We start from the raw sequence: 24,294 nt of genomic DNA, 5'->3' as shown, positions 1-24,294 counted from the left end.
AATTTTGAACAAAACTTTAATTTTAGTTCATTTAAAATATATGTAGACCACACACACTCTTTTCTTCATCCCCTGATACTGGCAAAGGAACCTTAGGAACCAGTAGCTAGTTTTCCAGATTTTGACCTACTTGTTAGTCTACTTTACTTGCATGAAAGTAAAGCAAGAGAAAGCTGTTTCTATTAAGCAAATGTGAGCTTCAGGATTTTTGGTTAGTATTGGCAAAGATATTTAGATAAAGATAAATTGCTTGCAGTCATACTGGTCTTGCTGATACCAGTAAATGAAGAAATAGGCATACATGTTGAATAGCCGTGGGAGGAGAAGAGTTTATTTAAAGAAACGGTTTTGTTCTGATTTAAATTTTGAGCCATAGGTTTTCTATAGTATTTTATAATAAAGACAATTACATAGTAATTTGGGTTAGAATGCATGCCCAGTTCCCCATCTCAAAACCCAATTTGTTACTACCTGTGGCTATTTCTATTAAAAAAAGAAACATAATTACTATGAGTCTCAGCAGTCTAAGAGTAAATTTTTGCAATTACAATACCTCCCTTGGGCAGATGTGTGAAAATGGCAGATTAATTCCTGCCAGTATCTGTCTATTCCTTGCACATTCTAAGGTTGCTGGTAGCTTGGATTATCATTATATTGGTGCTGTTTGTTATGCTGTGGTTAAGGTTAAAGCAGCAATCCTATTATAAACCTTTAGGAATAGGGCTTTGTACCATTTCCTTGGAAAGTCTCTACACTGAAGTTTGATATACAAAGTCCTAGGAGTAAGATCCTAATTCTATTTTCATTGAAAGCGAATGAGTTTGCTCTTGATCTTAGCATATTTTAGGAGGGCGTTTTGTATTTTATTACTTTATGCCTGAGAAGATTTGAACAAAACCAACAAGTAAACCCAAGTTTACTCATTCTTAGGAATTTACGGTGACATTAATAAAGTTGCATGTGAACTGAAGACCATATAGTAGTCCTTTAGTATTGTATGGCTTTTGTTTTATTCCCAATGGCACAATGGCATGTTTATTTAGAAAGAAGCTTCAGTAAGTTGAGATGGCCCTGAAATTATGTAAATTAATAACTTTCCACGGAAATAATCTAATTCATCTCCTAATGAGTTTTTCTACCTGAAAACAAGTATTGAGGGCGTATGTGTAGAAGAATTGCATGCAAAGGCTCCGCTCTCTGAAGCTAAGCACCTAACTCCATGTTGAATTCCAGTGAAGTTGGAAGTTGGTGTGGCTTCATGTGGGCTCATGATCCACCTGCAGGGAGCAGCATTAGTCCGTGTTACACTTTATCCAGTTTGAATATTCAGGAAGAGCTGTGTGAACAACCTTAACAAGTTATTTTTTCCCCTTTGCATGACTTTTTATTTGGAATTTCTTGCGCTGTACCTGTCGTATTTTCATTTTTTTTCCCATTTTGAAAGAGGCTTCTCCACACACACTTCTTCTGAATGTTGGCTTGGGGACTTCTCTGATGTGGACGTTACTTAGAGAAGGTTGCATTAACTATTTTCTTTGAAAGATCATGACTAAAAAAAAATTTAAATAATTAAAATATATATGCATCCTTCAGTTGTCGTTGCATGCATTCTACTTCGAAAAAAGTGCTCACGTGCTGGGTGAGCATCCTACTAATTAGATACAGAGGTAAATCCATAATTTAATCCCTGTATTCTAACTAACCCCTCAGTCAAATATTAGCATTCATGTTCAGTCTCTCTATCCCTGGTGAAATTTGCAGCAGTGTCCTAGATGTTGACAAACCAACACTGGTTTGGAACAGAAAGAAGACTTTTCCTAATCCTGGAATCTTTGCAGAGAACATTTCTTATGTGGATCTTCTTTATTTTAACAGCAAAATCTGATTTCAGAGTCTCCGTATGGCAAGCTGTAATGAGAGGGGTAATCTAGAACATTTTTTTCCCAGGCTTTTAAGAACTTACAGGTCAAAGTCAGCCTTTAAATACCTGTGAGTTTAGAGGTGACCTGTGGCGATCACTAGATAAGTGGGTGTTGTGTTCTAGATGAGGTGATCCTATCGAGAAAGACAACTATTTTTTTTGCTCGTTCTGAATCAACTTAGTATAGAGTCCTGTATAAAGACGTTGCAGCAGGTTAACGTTGAAGTGACGGAGTTGTGGATGGGTATGCAAAGCCCTATAGCAGAAAGGCCTGTTTTTTTCTGTCCAAGCCTACTTGACCACTGCTACTATATTCATGGTGTATTTGATCAAACTTTCTGTTTTATGAGGCACCTCATCATAGACACATGACTGTTATGGCTTTAAAATATATTTAGGGACAGAACCTCTTGCTAAATTTGTGCAAGCTTAAATTATTTATCTTATGTCACAAATAATAAATCAACTCATCACCATTTTACAGTTGAAAATCTCCTTGCACAGGCATGTGAGGCTGTAAAGTTTGATGATCTACTATTCTGTCATAAATTCGGCCGTTATTTTGGCAGCATATTTAGTGGTGTGTCTTTTTCTAGTGCTAAGAGGAAATAATTATGCCAAGGTATTTGTGTGAACGTAGGGCTTTGTATCCTGTCACAAAATGTTCATAGAATAACTTGGGGATTTTTAACAAAATGTTGAAAGAAAGAGTTGCATGACCTAAATAAGAAATTAGATGGAAAGTAATAATGTAAGTCTTAACATCTGTGATTTTCTTCCTAATTCCTAAGGAATTTAAGGGAATCATTGCTTTTCTGGGGAAGGATTTTAGGAAAAGAAAGGGGATAAGGTTGCAGGTTTAAAGGAAAGGAGGCGATCTAGATTTACCTCTGTTCTTCTGACCATCACCTAGGAAGAAAGCTTCAGTGTTCCTCTTCATGCGTGTTTTCTGTGCAGGCACTGTGGCTTCAGAACCAAGTCCTGCTTTATCTTTGTTGCTGATTTTTTTCACTCTGTAGGGAAGAAACATAGAACTGGAGTCTTGTGCCACATACAGTGTTTGCTGCCTACCTAATCACCTTTCCCCGTCACTGCCATTACAAACCTGTTTAAATGCCATCCATAGAGAAGACCATATGCTGGGATAAAGGAATATTACATTTAAGAGTTTCTTCTCATTTTCTATCACTATTGTAATCTTCTTCCTGCTCCTTTGCAGCTTTCTTCAGCATACAACATATGTATCTGTGGGAATGTAGCGCGCTATGTAAAGACTCGCTTATCCCATAATTGAAGTAAGCAGACTGATCCAAGGGCTATTGAAACCAATTTGAAAACATCCATTGATTTCAGCAGACCTCAGGTCATGGCTTGTGGGAGTTGTATTGTTGCCTTTAGTGAGAGTATGGGTTGGTCAGAAGAAGGTAAACACAGTGGATAGATGTTAACGCAAACTTAACAGATTTAAAATATCCAGTGTCTCTGTTTCCCTTTACTAAATATTATGAGGACAAAACAGTTTGTCAGTGTTAAAAGGCCATAATTTGATCTCCTTCTCCACCATATAGTACTGCAGTGTTTACAAGCTTTTATCTGTTCAGAAAACATTTGTGATATGTTGCTCTTAGAAACAGGAAAACAGCAGTGGTAAGAATAGGACAAATTCTACAACACTTACTGGCTTCACTGGGAATTCCTGCTGAGTAAGAGCTTTCCGATACAACTCAAAATTAAAAATAAAATGCCAGGAGCTCACAATTGCACTGTAGAATCTATGTGCATGAAAGAAAGAAAGAAAAGATAAGGTTTTCGCACAGAAAAAAGGGTTCTAAACACAAGGAGAGAAAAACATTTTTGAAATCATAACAAATACTTTGATCATCTCCTTAAATTTCAAGGCACCATTTTTTTAAGTTTCCCTCTAATTTTAATATCTTAATTTCTAGACTTCATATTTAACATGCAGATCGGAATGAAAAGTTAAAAAACCCCACAAATGCTATCAAAGATACACTCCCAAATGTATTGTTGAGTTCATGCTATGATATTCTTAGAGTAAGCTGGATATCGTGATAAGTGCAGATTTCGTTCTAGTTACCTAATTGTAGTTGAGTCTGTTGTGCAGTAAACATAATATCTGTTAGGAATACTAAGGTAGACTCAACATGGTGGGAGCCATAGATAAAAGGTGCGTTAAAGCGTTTCAAATTCAATCATTAGGTTTCATTGCACCCATCTGCTACCAGAAAATATAATTGGCAACTTGATTCATTGACCTTTAACTGTCATTTTGGACCATGTTTTTTAAAATCCATATTTTCAAGTTAGACCTAGAGACTTAATTTGACAAGAGAATGCCCAGTACATTTTAATGCAATTACTTTTTTCTTTTTTCTTTTTTTTTTAAGCAAAAGATTTTTTTAATATAATCAGGTTTAATGGTCTGTTGTATATTCTGCTAATCCAGTCAAAGTAGTTATTTAATATTGAATGTGGTTAAAAGCAACTAATGTTCAACTTCATTAAGGCTTCTATTAAATAGAAGGCTTGCTGAACTTCTACTGTTTTTTTATGCACGAACTACTACCTCTTATTAATTATTTCCAGGGGTTTCTGTTACACTAGAATTATACTTAAAAGCTTCAGTTCCACCAAGATTATACAGCACAGTACAAGGGCTAAATAAGGATTGAAATTGTGGAGTGCTTCATATTTTGTTCCTAAAGTGTGTTTTATCTCTTTTGTTTTCTGGAGCAGATATTGTCTTGTGCAGGGGGGCTGGAGTGCATGCATCTCTTAGCAGTTCTATATGTGTGGCACACAAGCAGACTTATAAAATAACAGCGTTACTTAGAGCGAGCAGGAAACATAATGTGATAAATGAGGATGATTTAATGTTTTCTCAACAATGGTAAACAATTATACTGTTCTGTCATCTGAAGTTTATGTAATGGAAAAAAGTGATTACACGTGTTTCTTTACACAACAGGATACAATTCCTGAAATATTTATGTAATATCGAGACAGATGTATGTAACCTAACCTTATAATCCCATTTCACAGCTTTCCCAAATACTGGGGAGCTCGATAAATAGGAAGCCGATTATATTGGCAGTATAACTCCATTAATAGGATTCGGATTTGCCTTATTGACAAGCCAGTACTGTTAATATGATCCAGTATATTAAATTGACAGGAAAACTGGAGCAATAGAATGTATCTGCAGCCTAATTGACAGGGAAGCTCTTTCAAAAGGTTCTTAATGTGGTTTTTATTGACAGAGTAGCTTCAGTAAGTACATATCATTGGTGAACAGTGTAAATATATTGGATGCAACTGTACTAGCAGATTCAGGTGAAGTAGTTATTGTTCTGTTTTCCCATACTTCCATCTTTACTTTGATAGAAGCTGTATCAAGCTTTCTCATAAGATCTTCACAAATGCCTCTTAAAGCATCAGACTAACTGCACTGCTCACAGGCGTTTGACAAGTTGTGAATTATTTTAAATGTGTTCATCATTTTTAAATGAATAGAGGCAATACAGAGCAATGCAATAATGTGTCATGAATTTCATTATGTTTATTTATTGACGCTGTGATAGTAGAAGCAGAGCTATTGTACTTTCAGCTTGAGCTCTTTATGTGGTGTGATGTTTGGCACCTCTTCCTACATTCTGATCTTGCACCTCCTCCAAAAAGTAGTTCATCTTAAGAGCTCATATTACAATTATTTTTTCCTAGTCCCATTTGCCAACTTTCCACATTGTCTTCCCAGACAATGCTAATTTCACTAGATGCTTACATTTCACGTTTCTCCAACACAGAATAAAATGAGGCTCAGAAACCTGAAACCATTCTGAAACAAACAGCAATTTGAGTTTCATCCAGAAAGGTCTTCTTGATTCCCTTTCAGTAGAAAGAAGTTTTCAGTTCAGCTTCCACACTTTTTCCTAGTTCCATCTTTCTTAGAGAGAGAAGTCTGCCTTTAAACACATATCCTGCATCTGCTCTGGCAGAGGAGCTGAAGGCTTTTGTTAAGCTGACTTCCCCGCCAATGAAGAGGAAACTTGTTCCCGAAAAGCTTCAATCTTTTACTTCATATCAAAAAATCTGATCAGGGTCTGCTCTCACCCCATCTTTTGAGTGTCTTTCGGGTCTACTTTTTTAGCAGGGTCACTTAAAAATATGTCTCTGTAGTGACCTTTTTAGCTTCTTCAGTCTTCAGGCTCGGTGCAACTATCAAGGAGATGAGAGGAAGCTTGACTGGGCCTTGCGACTTCTAATCCTTGCACTGTGATAAATCCCCACAGCCTAGGCTTCTGCCTTCTTTTGTGTCCTGTGCATTGCAGAGTAAACTCTTGTAAAAATTTAAGAAATAATTGTTTTCATTAAGCCAGTAGTACAAACACAACCGGAATATCCACAATACCTTAATGTGAAAGCTTAAGCCATGAATCAAGAATAATTTTTTTTGGTAACAGATACGGTACTTGCTAAGAGAAAATAGTACATGGACTAGGCCTTTATATGGGGAGAATCTGCATTCTTTCACTTACAGGAAAGGATGGTAGTCTCTGTCCCCAGAGTTGCACTTTTCCGAAGTCACTCTGTGCATTTGACTGAATGGCTCAGGACCTCTTTCCCGCACAGTTTTGCTTTTCTCATTGAAGAGAAAGAGAAAACACAAGCCTCCAACACTCTTTGATACAGAGTACAGCAGCCTAGTGAATGATATTGCCATGTACATCTGACTGGTTTTGTTGCCGTGTGTTTTTAATGTGCTTTTGAAGAATGTTACTTATGCCAGAAATTCACATAAATGTCAGTCATTAATGATTACCATAAATACAGAATTTCTCAGAAGCAGCTCCCATTTTTAGGATGGCAGCTAAGATGTAGTCATAACTTCTATTTTAAAATTTATATCTTGGCTTGTCCAGGGTGTGTGAAATGCTTTTTTTGCTATGAAAAAGCAGAAACAAAAAGTATGACAAGTTCTTACTGTGATCCAGCTTATAGATAAGTTCTTAGCACCATCTTTAAGGAGGTGCTATAATTAATTCCAGGGCAAAAGTCCGACTTTTCTAATGGCAGAGAATTGATGAAAAGGCATTTCATAGCAGGCATTTTGCCTGACAATGACATGAAAAATGGAAATGTTGATTCTAGTAGCAGCTGTGTTTAGGAGGAGGCAGCTGTCTTACATACGTAAAAGCATAAGGTCAGTTTTCCTGGACATCTATAGTTGAGATATTAGACCTAGAAAATAGACGAGTTCTGCAATTGTAATAGTTTATTTGGATTGAGAAGTCTTGGGCTCTGTGAGTGTCATAATGATTATATGTGTATATATATGAGGTAGATTTGCTGCACACAGAAGAGATACTAGTTTACAATTTGCAACAAGAAAAGAATAAATGGAAGAATTAAGGCTCCTTCCAAAATATGATGTGCTACATTTAAGAGATTACATACGAGAATGTTGAAGTATTTATCTTTACGCCTCCATTTCTTCCTTTTATTTTGTTTTCAATATTTGTTTTCATAACTTGGAACATGTTAACAGTTAAGACAAGCTTTTATTCTAACTGCATGTATGAAAACCAGGATCTTGTCTGGTTTTAAGTGCAAAGCACTAAACCACCCCCTAATTGAAGTGGCCAGATTTTAAAAAGTTTGGATACCTGTAGCTGAAATCAGCTTCTGAAACGCTGACTTGGAAAAGCAGTGATACAAGACTAAGGTTGATGTCCCAGATCATCACAATTCTCCTTCTGTAGCGTAGCATATTGTTTGCATTTCTTAGGCCATATTTAAGAACTTTATAAGCCTATCTTTTAATACTACTGCTGAAGAGCAAGTCTCTAGTTGGACATAAACATCCAGATTTCAAAATTATGTGCAATTTTGATATGATAAAAAATCATTCAGAATTGTGAGTATAGGTGCTTTATGCTATATTTTGAAAACAGACGAGTAAAAACTCATTCTATCGTACAGTTTATCATAAAAGAAAATCCACTGATAAAACATAAGATTATTTTTGTAACGACACATACAATGCTACGTATGCTACAGCTTAAATTAGAAACAGCTTCAAAATGTGAACACAATGTGTGTTATAATCCTAATTTTTGAACCAAAAGATTTAACTAGAAACAAAAAGAAGGTACAGCGTAAATTGACTTCATACATGCCAAACAGAAGATAACTCTTTATCTCCTGTCCCTTCCGTAAATGACACAAGATATCCATGGTATATAAGCACATCTATTTCACATGTGCCTTGAGAGTGGCACGGTGGCTACCTATTACCTGTTGCAAACAGCAGTGACTGTTAAATTTCAGGTGTAACTTCATGCATCTTTTCCAAGCTCCAGTATTCCAACCATAGAAGAAGAAGCAGCAAATATTTCTAATTACCCCTACCTATAAACCCAAACCAAAGCTTAAAAAATAGACCGGGGAGCGGCAGGCAAAACCAAATATCTAAGAGACCAGTCAGTTGCGCAAACACTTGTTGTGCGACATTAAACGTTACCTTGGGCCTTCTGCTCCATTAATTGAGCGCTGCCTGTGTTACTGATACTGATACGCTAGACGCTGTTCCAAAACTCATAGCTGCTGCGAAGCGTAGTGGTGTGATATGAAGTGATGCAGAAAACAGTAGAAGCTCTGTCGCTAGGTCAGCTGCAAGAAGAAGTGACGTGTGTGAATGTACAGTATATGGAGTTTTGTGAAAGATGCAGTCTCTCTTTCTCCCAAAGAACTTCAGCTGATGATACAAGGGGAATTCAGTTCCCTTTGGCAGGACTCCATGTTGGTCTGGATGCTGTAAATACTTCTGCTTCTACAGTTACTTAGCTCATGCTGCTAAAAATATACTCATGACAGACTTAATGAAAGTATCTTCTTTTAAAAACTACTTGTCTACAACAGTCATTTAATGTTCTTGTTTGCATGTGTGGTTCTCATTATTCTGACATAGCTATTAATACTGATGAAAATTAAAGAGAGAAAATCCAAATATTTTCATACTTGCACCTTTCCAGTAGCATTTAAAAACCCCACAGCTAATCAGCCATAAATTTTCTTGATTTTTTTTTGTTTATTTTTTTTCAATTCAAGAGTTATATAGCAATATATGAAATTGTATTACAGAAGTAAGGGCTTCAGAATCCCAGTAGATGATGTAATTATGATTAAAAATTAGTATTATTGAATAATTCACTTTCGTAATATGCAAAAGTAATTTTTTCTCTCATTTTCAATAACCATCAGTCTTAATATCTAACTAATGAAAAAACATAAACAGTGTCATCTGTCAGGTTACTAACAGAGAATGCCACTTATTGGAGCCTCATTGTTTACTTTAGCAGGTAATTTGTGGACCGGAATCATTTAATTGTTCTGAGCACATAATTACATGCCAGCATTTTCCAATTTAATTAAAATGTACAAATCTGAAGATTAAGGGAATTTTTGAATTATTAATCATTTCTCCTCTAGGAAATCTTGTTGCTCTGCAGGAGATTTGTCCAGTGTACAACTATACGTATTTTTTTCCTTCTCTTTCACAGACAGACAATTTTCCCGCAGAGCCCAATTACATGGGCAGCAGGCAGCAGTTTGTTCAAAGGTAAGGCCTATTAAATAACTTTCTCGGCTTCCCCATTTGCATTCTTGTCAAAATTGCTTTGCCAGAGAGTACAATTCAACTTAGAACAAGTAAATACAACTCTCTCTCTTTTTCTTTTTTCTTTTTTTTTTTTTTTTTTTTTTTTAATATGTATTTCAGTAGCTCCACGTTCAAGGATCCAGAAAGAGCCAGCTTGAGGGACAGCGGGCATGGGGACAGTGATCAGGCTGACAGTGACCAAGACACTAACAAAGGCTCCTGCTGTGACATGTCTGTTAGGGAGGCACTCAAGATGAAAACTACTTCAACTAAAAGCCAGCCACTTGAACAAGGTGAGTGAAGCCTCCAATGCTTACAAAAGTGTCGAGTTTAAGCCGTCATTATAAACCTATTAGTATTGCAGTTGCGATTTATCAGGGTGGAATAGCCCACTGATAATACTATCAGAGAAAACAGTAAATCTCATAGCTAGCCCAGAGCAAAGAATGCTCGGTGTCTTTCAGAACAAACATGAAATGAAACCGCAAGTATCCAAAGTAGATTTAAAAAAAAAAAAGAAAAAAATTAGTACTTATCTAAAATGATTAGAGTATACTTTATCACCACTGGCATTGCCTGTGATATATTACATACAGTCCTTCTGCCAAAGCACGATTTGGAAATTCGAACTACAACAGATAAAAGAACACCAGTCATTTACATGCCTCATGTAGTTTGGAGGAGAGGAAAAGAAAAGAGGCTTGGGATAACAGACAAGAGTAAAAATGGATCAGAAGATGTTTTCATTTCATGGATGTATTTTCCTATTTGTAATGTTGATTTCACAATTAATAGTAGCGTGAGAAGTGTCAAATAATAACATAATCTGATTTTCAGTATAATTTCACTCACATCCTGTGGAGGTGCCAAAGATGAGTGTCTGTGAAACAGCTAAAATGACTTATATCGGGACAATGACAGTGCTCTCTGCAAGCATTCATTCTGACAAACAAGCATGTTTATTTCCTCATACTCTGCATCTAATTCATTTTTTTCCTGATGTGTTTTATCTAATTACGAGGTCTTTTATTTCAGACACTTTTTTAAAAGCATCGGACAGACTGAGTCCTCCAGCATTGTGTGTGTTTGTGTTTTGCTTCTAGGCTGTAAGCGATAAGGAAGTGCACCACTGAATTATTTTAAAATGTGTTGTATGTTTGCTATTATTTCAGTTTGTTGTGGGGAAGACGATTCAGTGTTAAAGACATTTAAAACATTATTAAATAAGCCAGCCTAAATAAGAAGCTATATTTATAATTAAGCAGAAATACATTAAAAGATTTTTATTAATTGTTGATTAGTTGGACCTAGGGTTTTTGCCTCTTAGCCTAGTCTGATCTGTAGTACTGCCATCAGAAAATACATGTTCAACTTCATTTTTCTGATTATGTTGAGACTGCAATATAATTTTTGCTGTGTAGAATATTTAGAATGCTGCAGTATAATTTATTCTGTATATATTTGAAGGTTGACCTCATATATGACCTTATTTTCCAAGTAATAAATGCCAGAAAGATTATTTTTTCCTGACCTTTTGCCACAGCAACTCTCTGCTTATAATTGGACATTGATCTGTATAAAGATGCAGTACTGGACTTTTTTTTTTTTTTTAAGCAGATGTTTGAGTGTGTGTCTAATTTTTTTCAGTTTTGTGTAAGAAAAAGACAATATCTCTGGATTTCTATTTATCTATCAAGTACAGCCATGAAAGACTTCTAAAATTTTAAAAGTTTCATTAGGAAAATTATTTACTACTCAAATTAAAAATGTGTGGTTTTTTAGAAAAGGACTGTATGGCCAGAGTTCATAATATTGCAGTTTGTCCAGCAACATCAAGCTCCATACTGGTCAAAATATAAAAACTCTAGTAAGCAGATTAAGCCAACCATTCCTGTTGCTTATTTTCGTTGTAATGCAGAGAATTATATGCAGGTTTGCACTTGTCATTATATCTAGATGAAGGACCCTATTCATCAAGAAACATCTTATTCCAGTGGCTCCTATGAATTCCTCACATTCTTATTAAACGTATATTGAACTGTGAATGTTAAGTACTGTCAGCCACTGAACTGCAGCAGTGGGTATTTATGTGAATTTTCTTACTGAGGAAAAAAAAAAAAAAGAATGAGGATAGAGAAAGTACTTTTTTTTTCTTTTTCTTTTCTTTTTTTCCCCCAAATATAATTACAGATGGTAATGATAGCCATTTGTTTACTTGTACGAACTCTTCCGTCTCAAGTGTGCTGTAATAAAATCATTGGCATATTATGAAAACTGAACCTGCGGCGAGCACCTTATGGGGTTACAGATCATCGCAGTAACAAATGTGGTGCAATGTGGTGTTCCCAATGAAATCGATGATCGCTTGTCATTGAGCTTCCTACAATTAGGGCTCTTAGTCCAAAGTAACTTTTCTGTTTGCAGAGAAGATAAACAAAATTGCTTTCTCTACTCATAAGCCAAGTTGAAGGAGGGTGAGAAATACGATATATGTGATTAGGATAGAAAAAGGATTGCATTTTCTTTAGAGAAAAATTGTTTTCTGGGAAAAGGAGATGGGCAACTTGCTAGAAACAATTGTCTATGGCAGAGCCTGAAGCAGTATCAGAAGTTGTGGTTCTGTCATCATTCTGGGTTGTGTGCAGGGATGGGAATTCACTATTTTGTAGCAAAGTTTCAGGCTTGAGTATTGTTGTTTAAAGATATTTAAAACAGTTTAACTTCTGCTTTTAGAACAGTGCTAATTATTAGATTTTTCTGGCATTTTTGAAAAATGAGCAGGATTAACTGTGAATTCAGGATCTTGACTTGAGATTCCTAATTTTAAAAAGAGTTAAGTTTGAGTTTGACATCCTCTGTATGTAATTCCAAACACTATTGTCACGGGTCCAGTTCTACCCATGGCAGTAGTAAGAATGCTAGCGGTACCAGTAGTTTAACTACAGTTTTGAGCAACTCTAGCCTACACAGCTTGAAAAACAAATGGTCATATTGAGACAAAAATTGTGTCAGTAGCACTACAGCAATTGTGCTTCTATCAGTAATAGAGAATTAGGAAATTTTATGAAAAAATAATTTTTGTAGACAAAACATCTGGTTTCAGCATTGGATGGGAGGCAATCAAGCTTATTTTATGATTTGCATTAAAATAGTAAAAACAGTGGATGGTAAAGCCTCAGTAAGTTTACTATTAAAATACTTGATTTGAAGGAAAATATCTCCAGATAGCAAGTTTTGTCTGGTGGTGATTGTAAGCGTTCACACAAATGGGAAAGATAATGCAAATTAGATATAATTATGAAATGCTTATGAAAGCTCTACACTTGGCCTTAATGGAAAGAAAGGGGAAAAAAAGCCCAGCCCTATAAAAGTTATTGGGACAGTAAGTCTTGTGTTAAAATAAGCATGTCCCGTTTTAGTTATCTCAACCATATACTCTCTTGCTGTGAATTCCAAGCCACTTTATATGCATAAAAATATCTAGCTGTCTCTTAAGCTTACTTATGCTATCTGAATCAGCTGTCTTACTAAGCAGCTTGTTCCATATGCCTGCTACTCTTTCAACAGAATGGTTTTAGATAGATTTGTTTTGTTTACCTCTCTTTTTTCACTTCTGCTGCTGAGACTTTAAACCCCGTCACTAGTTTGGACAGTTTGAGACCGCCCTACTTAGAAGACTTACAAGAATTAATAATTTTGAATACATCTGTCAAGTTACCTGTTTATTTCACCTGAAGTAGCATATATTATTCACATCTTAAATATAAAAAACAGAATAATCATTTTGTTTGGTATGGTTTAAGCATAACAGCAATAATCTGTATTTCTTGAAGAGATATCCAAAACTGAAAATGATATCGTAAACCATAAATGATATCTGCAAGGAAGCAGTACAACAGCAAGATGTACATTTTATACTTTTTTTAGTGAATCCTGGATATGTTTACCTTATAATCAGTAAAACAATAGAGTTGTGGACTTTTCTGTAGTTACTCATAAATCATTGTCTTTGTTAGATTTTCCCAGGAATTTTTCCTTCCTTTTTCTTTTGTTTTTTGCTGTCTGTGTTTTCTTGCTTTAACATAAATCTACATTTTCATGTCATTGTCAAAAATATCCAAGGGATTAAGTATCTCCAAATTCAGTAGCTTTGTGTTGAGTTTTGCTTTATCACTGTGCATTGCATCTTTCTTTCAACACGTGCCCTTCCCGTTCACACCTGCATCCCACAGAGGGGGCATTTCTGCATGTGCGCTTGCCTCGTGAACAGTAGCACGGATCCTGAGAATAAACGAAAAGTGGAGGCACCTCCTTGGAGGAAGGGTAAAAGAAAACTCTTCTTTAGCATTGGTGTCAGAGACTCCTCTAGGACCTGTATTGCTCACTAGGCTTCTTTGTAGAACAGCACCGTTTTAATCTGGGATATAGATGACTAGTATAAAAGGACTGTAATGTATCCTCAGGGAAAAAAAAAAGAGATATTAAATATAACTTAAAAATATAATACTTCTTTCTTCATCGTCGCAACAAAATGACATTTGCATCACAGGTGATGCAGTCCTGCATGCAACAGTCTTAGGAATAAAAGCTATATCGGTGTTACAGAACCTCTATGAATGCTGTTAACTCTTGAGTTTGTCCACCTAACACATTCACAGAACGAGTCTGTAGTAACTTCTACATTTACATTCTCAATTTCTAAACAAGAATGATCCCTGAAATTGAGTATCCTACATTATCCATCTCCAGCAGAGCAGAAACTATCAGAATTTTTTACGAAGATTTTTTCTGAACTATCTATTGATTTTCTTGCCATAATCTTGCTTGAGCCTGTAGGATAATTAAAATCCGTTCTGTTTAACTGACTGAGAATCAGTCTAGACTGATAAGTGCAGAAAGTTCATCAAGCAAATTTCTGCTGTCTGACATCATCACCAATGCTTTCCATGCCATTGGGGATGATGGGTTCTTTTATGAGAACATCAGCTTAATGAGATAATGGAAAAAGAATATTGGGGAGAAATATTTCTTTTCAAAGTTCTCAGAGCTGGTGATGGCCTCCACTGAGAAACCGATGGAGGCTGGGAGTCCCCCCAGAGCTGACACAACCTGTGAAATATTTTGTTCAACATTGCTTCCTCCCGTAGGTTTTTTCCCCTGCACAGAACATCTCCTATCACATTCTCTCTGTGCCCAGAATGTGACTAGCTGTCAGACCGCACTACTTGTTCTGACGCCACCTAAGAGTCTTTCTGTCCAGGACTATCGTCCCTTCCAACTCGCTTACCCCTAACATGGCCAGGTAAGATGCTAACTTGCTGTTGTATGTCAGGACTTGCACGCAATAATCATTCTTCACTTTCACCTGATTAATTGATATCCAGGCAAGCTACAAGAGTAACTTAATTGTATTGGGAGTCTATTTCCTTTTCTTAGTATGACTTAGTAGTATCTGTTTCTAGAACTGTAAATTCTGGAAATGGTTAGGTGAAGCCCACACAAAATGAGATTTATTTTTTCCCCTTTCATTTGTGCTTTTCCATGTATTTTTCTCTCTCCTTTTTTTGGTTTCTGTGCTTTATGCAAGCACATGTGTGATCCTAGATGAAGACTAACATAGGTCAAAGACTAACTTATCTATTCTGTAACTGCTTCTGATTGACCAAATTTGTTATCAACACCCTGGAGATATTTGATTTTGGCCTCATTCTAATAGTGGGATTTTTAATTTAAGCCTAAAAATGTATGTGGAACTACAGGCTTTTAAGAAGAATAAGGCCATATTTAGACTTGTTCAGTGTCCACTCCAGTGTGTCTAACAAGTTCATTATGACATTTAAGCCACTGCCAGTACTTCCTTGCTACTTTTCTGCTGTGAGTACCTTGTTCAGCGAAACAGTACTTCTAAATTTAAGAAAATTAGCAGCATTATTATTGGTCTCATCCTTCTTATGAAGTCCTTGTTGAATGGTAATATTGAAACTTCTATTGGTATTAAACTTTTAAATTAATATATTTCATTTTTAGTCAGAGGAGTTCTCATAAAAGTTTTAAATGTTCTAAGTGCCTTGATCTCAAACACTCATTTAAAGATGATCTAGGTAACACTTTTGCAAGACTTCCTCCTTACCTAGGCTGAGCAAGGCTGTGCAAATGTTCTGTAATGGCCTTTTGTGAGAGATCAGAATAATATTCTCTCTTTGAACCTAAGTTAATGAACTAGAGAGAGGAATACAGGTCAGTTGTCTTTGCTGTACAGATCATTGTCATAACCTTTCTCATGTTAATACCCAGTAATCCATGACATATCTGTTGCTGTATTATGTCTTGAGCAAATTATATGATGGATTTGGGCAAAATAAAGACAAAACTCTTGTATCTACCAACTTTTATTTACTCAGAGTACTAAAGATTTCTTCTTTCCCTCTGTGGCAGTTACGTTGCCTATTTTTCTGGTTTTCAGTTTTATTTTTCGACCATCTACTAGTCTACGAGTCAATTTAGGTTCCTTTTTTACATTTCAGTTATTTCAATACCGAATCGAGATTCGTGAGTGACACTGGGTGACGTCGGGTTGAATGATAATCGGGTGTGCTTCAAAGCAGAGTCCAGTTTGTTTCGTGCTTCGTCGTTAGAGATGAGAGTGCTCCCAGGCATAGCTTCCCTCTGTAGTGGGCTCTTCTCCTAAGTATACGGGCAACTTTGCATTTCAGGGGAGGCTATCCAGGTGAGGAAAAAGAAGTTTGAGGAAGCAGGTGTTTGTCCTAAAAGAAGTCAGAAAAGGAAGTGAAGCGAAATCCTAATAAAAAAGGGATGGATTAGCTTAATACCTCGCCTACTTACTTATCTGCCTTCATTGATACAAAATAGAAAAGCAGTGCAAACATTCTGGCAACTGAAGTGACAGTGAATACACTTTGCATCAGAGTATTTTAGCCTATTATTGCTGCCTGTTATTCCCTAGTATCCTGCTTTTCAACTGGAGTTGAGCTCTGCCAAACCAGGTTTTTAACCAGGTGCACGTTTCAGCATCTGGCAGATTATTATCATCATGTGTCTAGTAGCAGTGAAGTTTTGTGAATAGCATATCCCACATTTAATTAATGTATTTAGCTACTAATTAGGGGGGAAATGTCTATAACTGACTTTCAAAACATGCAGAAAGAACTTTCTGCATCTGTACACACGCAAAACATGTCACTGTGGGGGATTATAGCCATTCAGCACAGCTTCATCTATGCACCATTTGGTGCGTTACGCTACATTTTTTCAGGTAATTTCATTTCTCACCCCCATTATTTCTACTTATTTTATAATTACAAATTAATTCAGCAGTTGAAAATTTTCTATAGTTTTGACCTATATTTTGTTTTCATTGGAAGCTTCACCACCAAATCGATTAAGATATATCATTACTAACACCTTAAAAGATTGAGGCGGTACCGATAAAAGTATTAATAAATTTTAGAGTTTTCTGTGATGAGCTTATTTGCAAATTAATGCATAACATGCACTTTAAGATCACAAGTCTGTTACCTTAAGTCTCATGTCTGAGATGTGAGTGCAAATTCCAACATTTGGGTGCTGTAGGTGTTGGTGCTTATTTCTTCGTGCTTTGCTTTAGAGGCAGCAAAGCAGAATATCCCTCCCCTGTCACTAGTGGAAATCTCATTACTTCCTTTCTGTACTCTCTGTTTTGACACCGCCTTTCCCGGGGCTGAGCACAGTCATTGCACTGCAGTTTGTTCTTGGAAGGCTTAGAATCCATAAGTTATCTTTTTGCTTTATTCCCACTAAAAGAGCAAGAGAAGGATTTGCAGTTCTCAGTAAGATGAGGCCCTTCTATGTCAAAATCATTATCTTCCGCTAACATTTATTCTTTTCAGATTCTTTTTATAAATTGAAAGAAAAGTGGGGGCATAGAAAGATCAACAACTTTTGAAACAAGGAAATCAGAAAATAGATAGTTTTCATTGTTTCAGGCTTTATGCATTTCCCTGGGTGGTAAATGGATGTTCTCTGCCTGTGCTTACTTTTGTTAATGAAAATTTTAGGGCGTATATTCATATATTGGATGGAAACTTAATATATGGAAACGATTTTAATGGGACTAGAGAGTTTATCCCTGCCTCTTAGTCTGTGTCTGAAAACATCCTTGTATGGTGTATTTACAATTTTCTTTTAATTAAGCTTACATAGAATTCTAGTTTAAAAAACATACACATATGAAAGCCTGTGTGTTTATTCAGTTATATAAAGGAGACAAAATAAATACAACATCTCTCTTTCTCATTTTAATTCAGCATTGTATGATTGTACCTCCTCTTACTGAGTCAGCAGAAATACAGATATGACAAACAAGGGTATTAGTCAAGTTTTGATACAATCCCATTGTAGCCAATTCTTGTTACCAAAAGGAAGGAATATTCTGCAGATGGAGTTACTGTAAAGCTAATGTGTATTAGCTGGAAACATGAACTTGGTCTGTAGTTATCAATAGTTTTGTGTTCAGCTGGGGAAGACATAACAGAAGTGTCTTAAATAAGAGACAGGAGTTAATTATTCCATTCAGCAATGCTTCAGTTGGAGTAATACCAATTGTATTTTGTTCTTCTGGAACAAAGAGTATCTCCTATTTTCTGTACACAGAAATCCAGTCTGTCCTTTTCCTGGCCCTTTTTCTGTGTACATACTACTTTCCTCCTATGCCCTGGTTTCCAGAGGGAGAAAAGTGGCATAATTTAATTTGGGCCAGAGTTGCAGCACACTCTAATTAGTGACACAGCCGCTGTACTCAGTTTGTAGGGATATTTTTAAGGAAGATCTGGACAAATTCAAAATCAACAAAGAGATAGAATAACAGCAGAAAGTAGAGGCTTACAAAACATGGCCTGTGGGTGAAGTTTAAAAGAAATGTTTGTTTAGAATCTGTGTTTGTTTAAATGAACAAAGTCTGGGGGGAAACAATAGAAGTCTTTGTGTATATAAAAAGTAGTTATAAATAGGATGGCGATTACTTTTTCTTTCCTTTTCTTTTTGTTTAATTCGCTGGGCTGGCTATTTAGGTTACCTGTGAGGGAGAACTTTCTTATAAAGCTAGCTAGGCACTGAAGCAGGCTACCCATGTCAGTTAAAGAATCCCCCTTCCTGGCAGTTTTTAAAACAGGTTAAAAGCGTATTTGTCAGCAGCAACCTAGATTTATTTTAACCTACCCAGGGCCAGAGGATCCACTCTAGCCCTGCTTTTTATGATGCCGTAATTAAATGTGAGCATGCAATATACTGCCTAGTCCCGAGTAAAACATACTGAAAGGGAACTTTTGCACTGAGCCATTCTGCAGCCTTTTGTCTGCGAACATCTTCTTTCGCAGGAAGAACTCACCATGCTAGAGAATCGCAGGGCACGTGGGTTATGTAGCGCTTCACAACAAGAATCCCTGACATAATGTAATAGTATTTAGCATTTAACATGGACTTTGCTCAGAGGCAGAGCTGCAGCATGATTAACTAATTACTGCTCAGTGAAACTTTGCCTACTCTCTGTGCCTCAGTGCTAATACGCATGCCGCGTATCAGCCTCAATGCACCTACCGCCCATCCCGATTTCCAGAATGGCAGAACAGCTGGTTTCCATTCCCTGCTGCTGCTTTCTCCTATTCCAGCTGCCGCACTCAAATAACCTCCCTTCCCCAAGTGGGCTTCATATGGTTTGAAAGGGACTTAATGTACCTCAGTGCATAGGGAACTTTTGATGCATATTTCATCATGTTTCAGTTCTTTCTACAGGGAACGCTGCATGTATAACAGATGTTCCCTGACTACTACCCTTTCCTGAAGGTGACATGCCCTTTTTTTGTGTTTCATCTCTAATGTATATGGAGCTGGTAGTGCCTGCGTGGTACTAAAAAATACTGCTCCATGGCTGCCCCTGTGCTGCATGCCAAGCTATATTTAATTCCATCTGCTCCCCTCTGCAGCATGAAATGGAGAGGAGCATATGCCCAGTATAACCAAGTCATACTGTGGCACAGAAAAAAAACCTTTATTTAAGATCAGTAAATGTATTTTTAAAATTTATGACCATATTCTTCCAGCTTTTTATACATAAACAGTCTCATATAAATCAGTGGGGATGTTCATATGACTACACATCAAAAATCCTTCATATTTTATTATTTCTTTTAATATTATCAAGACTGTATATGTATATGTAGCGCGTGTGTGTTTATATATGTACACATGCATATGCATAAGTACAGAAATCAGACATCATTAACTGATGTCCCTGAAAATTTAATTGTAATCTATATAAATCTGTATCTTAACAGTATGGAAAATGTAAAGCTTTAAAACATTTTATGTTTTTTTTTTAAAACTGCAAGTATGAGAACAATTCACAAATTTGTTTACATAAAACATCATAAAGCTTGTTTTGGGAAAGTATAATAATATTGAGGCAAAAGCTGTCAATCTAAAATATACAGTTGAAAAACAGTATTTTAAAAATGAAGCTCTTTATATATAGTTAATGTATAGTACTGTACATATAATGTACATATATATAACATTATATATATAACAATATAATTGCAGTGTCTGCTTAAATATTATAGGGATGTGCACCTTGGATTTTTAGAGGGTAGTCTATCAACTTGACTGTTTCTCAGAGTTTTGAATTAAATTCTTCATACAGAATTTTATTATGCTGTGACCCAATTTTTCCTTGAACAGATGAATGTAGTTCTTACATAAAAAAAGGCCATTTAGGTTGCATATTGGACATGATCTCCAGGCAGTTACACAGTCCAAACAACCTTCCAGGCTCTGAGTCAAACATACAGACTAAGAACAACAGAAACACAAGTGGAATTGTGTCTGTTCTGGTACTGTGAAGAGACTTCTGCAGCACATCTGTAACGTGCGTGGCCTAGGGAAGTGTATATTGGATTTGTGTGCACTGCTGAATATGAATACTCCTACACTTCATGTATGTGATTAGTTTTAGCATGTGGTATTTCTTTTCTACTTTACCAGTTTGATTCGAAGTGAGGATCCTGTCCCTTACCCCTATGGTATTTTGGTGTTGTAAGCAAAGTTCACATAAAGACAATGTAGGCCTATAAGTTTACCCAAAATTACTTCTAATTTAAAGAAGAAATAACTTCTTTTTTCTTTTTTTTTTTTTTTTTTTTTTTTCCTGGAGGTATATAAGGTTCATACTGCACCTTTATAATAATTTCAGAAAGCACCAGCTTCACATCTCTTTCATAGGAATATTTTACTTACAGTAGAAATTTTGCACATGTAATGTGGGAAATCATATTATGTGGCCCTAAAAATGTGTCATTCTTGCTTGGCTAGTCCTAAAAAAGACCAATATTTTTCTCTATGAAAAAGCTGCAAAATAGTCTATGAAATCAATTTCTGTCAAATTCTCAGCCTGATTTCTTTTATAGACTTAGTATTTGCCCACAGGCAAATAATTTCAAAAAAAGCCAAATTAAAACAGTTTGACTAAAATATTTGTAAGATTTGTGTCTGCTATAAAACACAGAAAGTTGAATGTGACCCTGAGTTATGTCAGGTACCACTTTCTTTTCCCTCTTTTCTCAATGCAAAGTTTTATGACCCCAAAATACCTGGCTGGTACCCAGGTAGGAATACCTGGGTGCTTAGGAAAGGCAGGCGGTTTTGAGGGAAAGTGCATTGAGTAGAGAGGAATGGAGAAAGAAAACTACATTGAACACTACAGCCACTGCTGCGAGGAAAGCTTTACACCCAGCTTAACTTGCCAATGTGCTGTGGCTGCTTTTTGCTTCTCAAGAATACCATAGAGTAGCCAGAGCACGCTACTGAATTGGACCATAAAAATTAAAATAAAATCATGTAAAGTTGATACTGCATATCCTTAAATCACTGGAAGTACCATATAAAAGCATAAAATAATTTTTCTTTGGTGTTCAGGCTTATAATAAACAAATAAGGACATTCTCAAAACATATATTTAGATGGAATTACACTGGAAATTCACATATTAATATATGGTAAAATATGTTACAGCTTGCAACTGTCCCCATAGCAAGCACTATGATATTAACTCAGAACACTTGTATTTAACATTTAGTACAATTTTCAAACAATAAAAAACAAATAATAAAAATGTAAATTTTTAACAGAAGTATCAAAAACTTTGAAGCATGTAGTAAAAACTATCTATCTCGGTTATCATTGTATGGTTATTTCAAGATAAGAACAGAATTTAAATAGTTCGGACTTCCGAAATCAATCTTATCTCAACATTTTCTGGCTTCATGATATTTACTATGAAAATAAAATCCTACAAGGTGTTTAAGCCTAGTTATTGATATATAGTTATAAAAGTTGTGAATTTTGCCTATGGATACGTCTTCTTTATTTGGAACTATTGATAATATCCATATTTGTTACATTCAGAGTCTGATTATTCATTCTTTATTATTAATGTTTAATTTTATTCCTTTATATTTAATGTTATGTGTTTCATTTTGTGTACATTTACATTTTTCCTTAGTATATGGAGAATAGTGGAAATATATATGTTGCTAGAATTTTGACACAAGAAAAGTCTCTCAAAGACAGGTTAGACAATCAGTGAGAATTGGGATCCCACCTTCCTCTTGTTTTTAAGAAATCTTACCCTATCGCTAATTCACTATTATTTTACAGTGTTCTCAGGAGATTTGTAACCTCTTTAAGTAAGATAAAATAAACTACTATTTAAAGCCTAAAAATTTCATTGCTATTTAAAATCTAAAGATTTCTTTAAATTCTTTAAAGACATAGTTTTGGATGTCAGTAGGATTATAGATCATTGTATATTTATTACATTTCTGCAGCTTTTCACAGGTATACATGACAACAGTAGCTGGCTCTTCATTTATTAAAAAGAAGATTCTTATATTTAAACTTTTTACAAGCACATTTGAAAGATAAGTACCATACAGCTGCTTTCCTCATTGTAAACTTGATTCTTTTTCTGATATGCAGAAATATGGAAAGACAGAGAGAGAAAGAGTTACAGGAAGAAGAAAGAGAAAAAAAATGAGTAGTTTAAGGTGTGGGAAGATAACATGTAACACAGAGGAGAAAAAAAGCAACTAATCAAAACACACTCAGATTTCTTAAGAAACAAGAAACTGCCCTACTGTTAGAGGTAGTGAGCTTCTGTTGAATTTAATTTTCTGCCAAAAGTGATCAAAATTTGTATTTTTCCTGGACACTAGCTGCAATTAAATAATCCTAAACTGGAACACATTCCATATGAGACAGGTGCTTGCGGTTTTGCAGTAGAGATTCATCAGTCAGCTGAGTTGTACCACCTTGCCCATTTTGAATCAACACAGTATGATATTTATTTATTGTTATAAATCAACAAAACATAACTTTTTATTTTTAATCCACTGTCAGGTAACATCATTCTTTTGCATAAGCTTTTGTAGTTGAACAAAAATAAAATACTTCCTCAAAATATAGATATTTTTACTTAGGGTTTTAGTGCCTTTGTTCAGTTTACTGGCAAGATTTGAGAACAGAGTACTCCGGAAAATACAACAAAAATAAAAAACTTGCTAAGTTAAAGACAGCTAAAAATACTTTTCACAATCTTAATGAAAACCAGGAAATACAAGTTTATGGCATCTTCATTTAGAGTTAATTTTACCTTTCCAAAATAGATTCAAAACTAAGGCTCAGAATTTCTTCTATATATTTAGTCCTTTATAAGTGCAAGGAAACTGGAAAACCTAGACCTCACGGTTTTGTAAGTTAAGAAAAGAAAAAAGCTTAACATCCCAAACCTCTACATTTTCAACCCTGTTGAAGAAAAGAACAGTCCACAAGTTCCCAGGAACGTTGTCCCTACCATTTCACCTCCCATCTTACCTAGCTCTGAGCTAGTTACCCTGATTCTTTACAGTTAATTAGTTAATGAGCACTTTAGAATTAATAAGGAGAGCAATAGGTACTTCTGGAACATGATTCATTTGACCTGTTTTAGATGAATCACACCCTCAAATGCTCATTTCTCTCTACTGTCAGTAAAAGACGACTAACTCAAACGTAGTTCAATAATTGTAGATATCTGAAGTTACGAAAGATGAATTCCAGTTCAGCGTTTTTGCAGGAACCAGCTTTTTGCACACTGGCCATTGTTTATCCCAGCTTCTTGGCTTCTGTGTCTCTTGTTCGTGTTATAGGCGCTAATGGTTCAAGCCCAAGCTTATTCTGGAGTCATCGCCATTAATTTATTCAGCAAATCTTTCCCATTTCATCAGAGTGATGATGTGGAGGTGGTGAATCTCTCTTCCTTGTAAGAAATATGATTTCTCTTTGCACAGCTGTTGTTCCCTCTTCCACGTATTTGCAGTTGGGAACTGTTTCTTAACTCACAAAATTGGGTGCCTGTGTAAGGTTTATAGTTTTCAGAGGCTTGCTTAAATATTCATCTATTTGGCTTTTCTTTTGAATTCTTATGGCCAAATTGCTGGCGCCAGAAGCAATAAACTATAGTGTGTTGGAGGTTTAAAATTAGAATCTGAGATCAACCTGTACTTTGGCTTCTAAAAAGCCCCATTTGCTGAAATGCTTTACTGAAATGACTCACAGAAAAGGAAAGGGATGGACTTAGATTACATGGACCTCTACTTAAAACCAAAAT

General features: G+C 35.7%; 1 protein-coding gene across 7 annotated transcripts in view; it reads left to right on the top strand.

Moving 5' to 3' along the window:
- The window catches only part of PCDH17 (protocadherin 17), an 88,392-nt gene that overhangs the window by 16,672 nt on the left and 47,426 nt on the right, over positions 1 to 24,294 (top strand). For 6 of the 7 annotated variants that reach the window (XM_030036569.1, XM_030036564.1, XM_030036566.1 and 3 more), the window contains exons 3-4: positions 9,502 to 9,560; positions 9,720 to 9,892. In XM_030036569.1, coding sequence (XP_029892429.1) covers positions 9,502 to 9,560; positions 9,720 to 9,892 — 232 coding nt within the window. The remainder of the gene's footprint in view (positions 1 to 9,501; positions 9,561 to 9,719; positions 9,893 to 24,294) is intronic. The other variant, XM_030036568.1, reaches the window with a different exon arrangement.

Source organism: Aquila chrysaetos, chromosome 14, assembly GCF_900496995.4.
Source record: "Aquila chrysaetos chrysaetos chromosome 14, bAquChr1.4, whole genome shotgun sequence".
NCBI classification, from domain to species: Eukaryota; Metazoa; Chordata; class Aves; order Accipitriformes; family Accipitridae; genus Aquila; species Aquila chrysaetos.
Note: the sequence above shows the minus strand (reverse complement) of the source record. Positions and strands in the feature narration are given on the sequence as shown.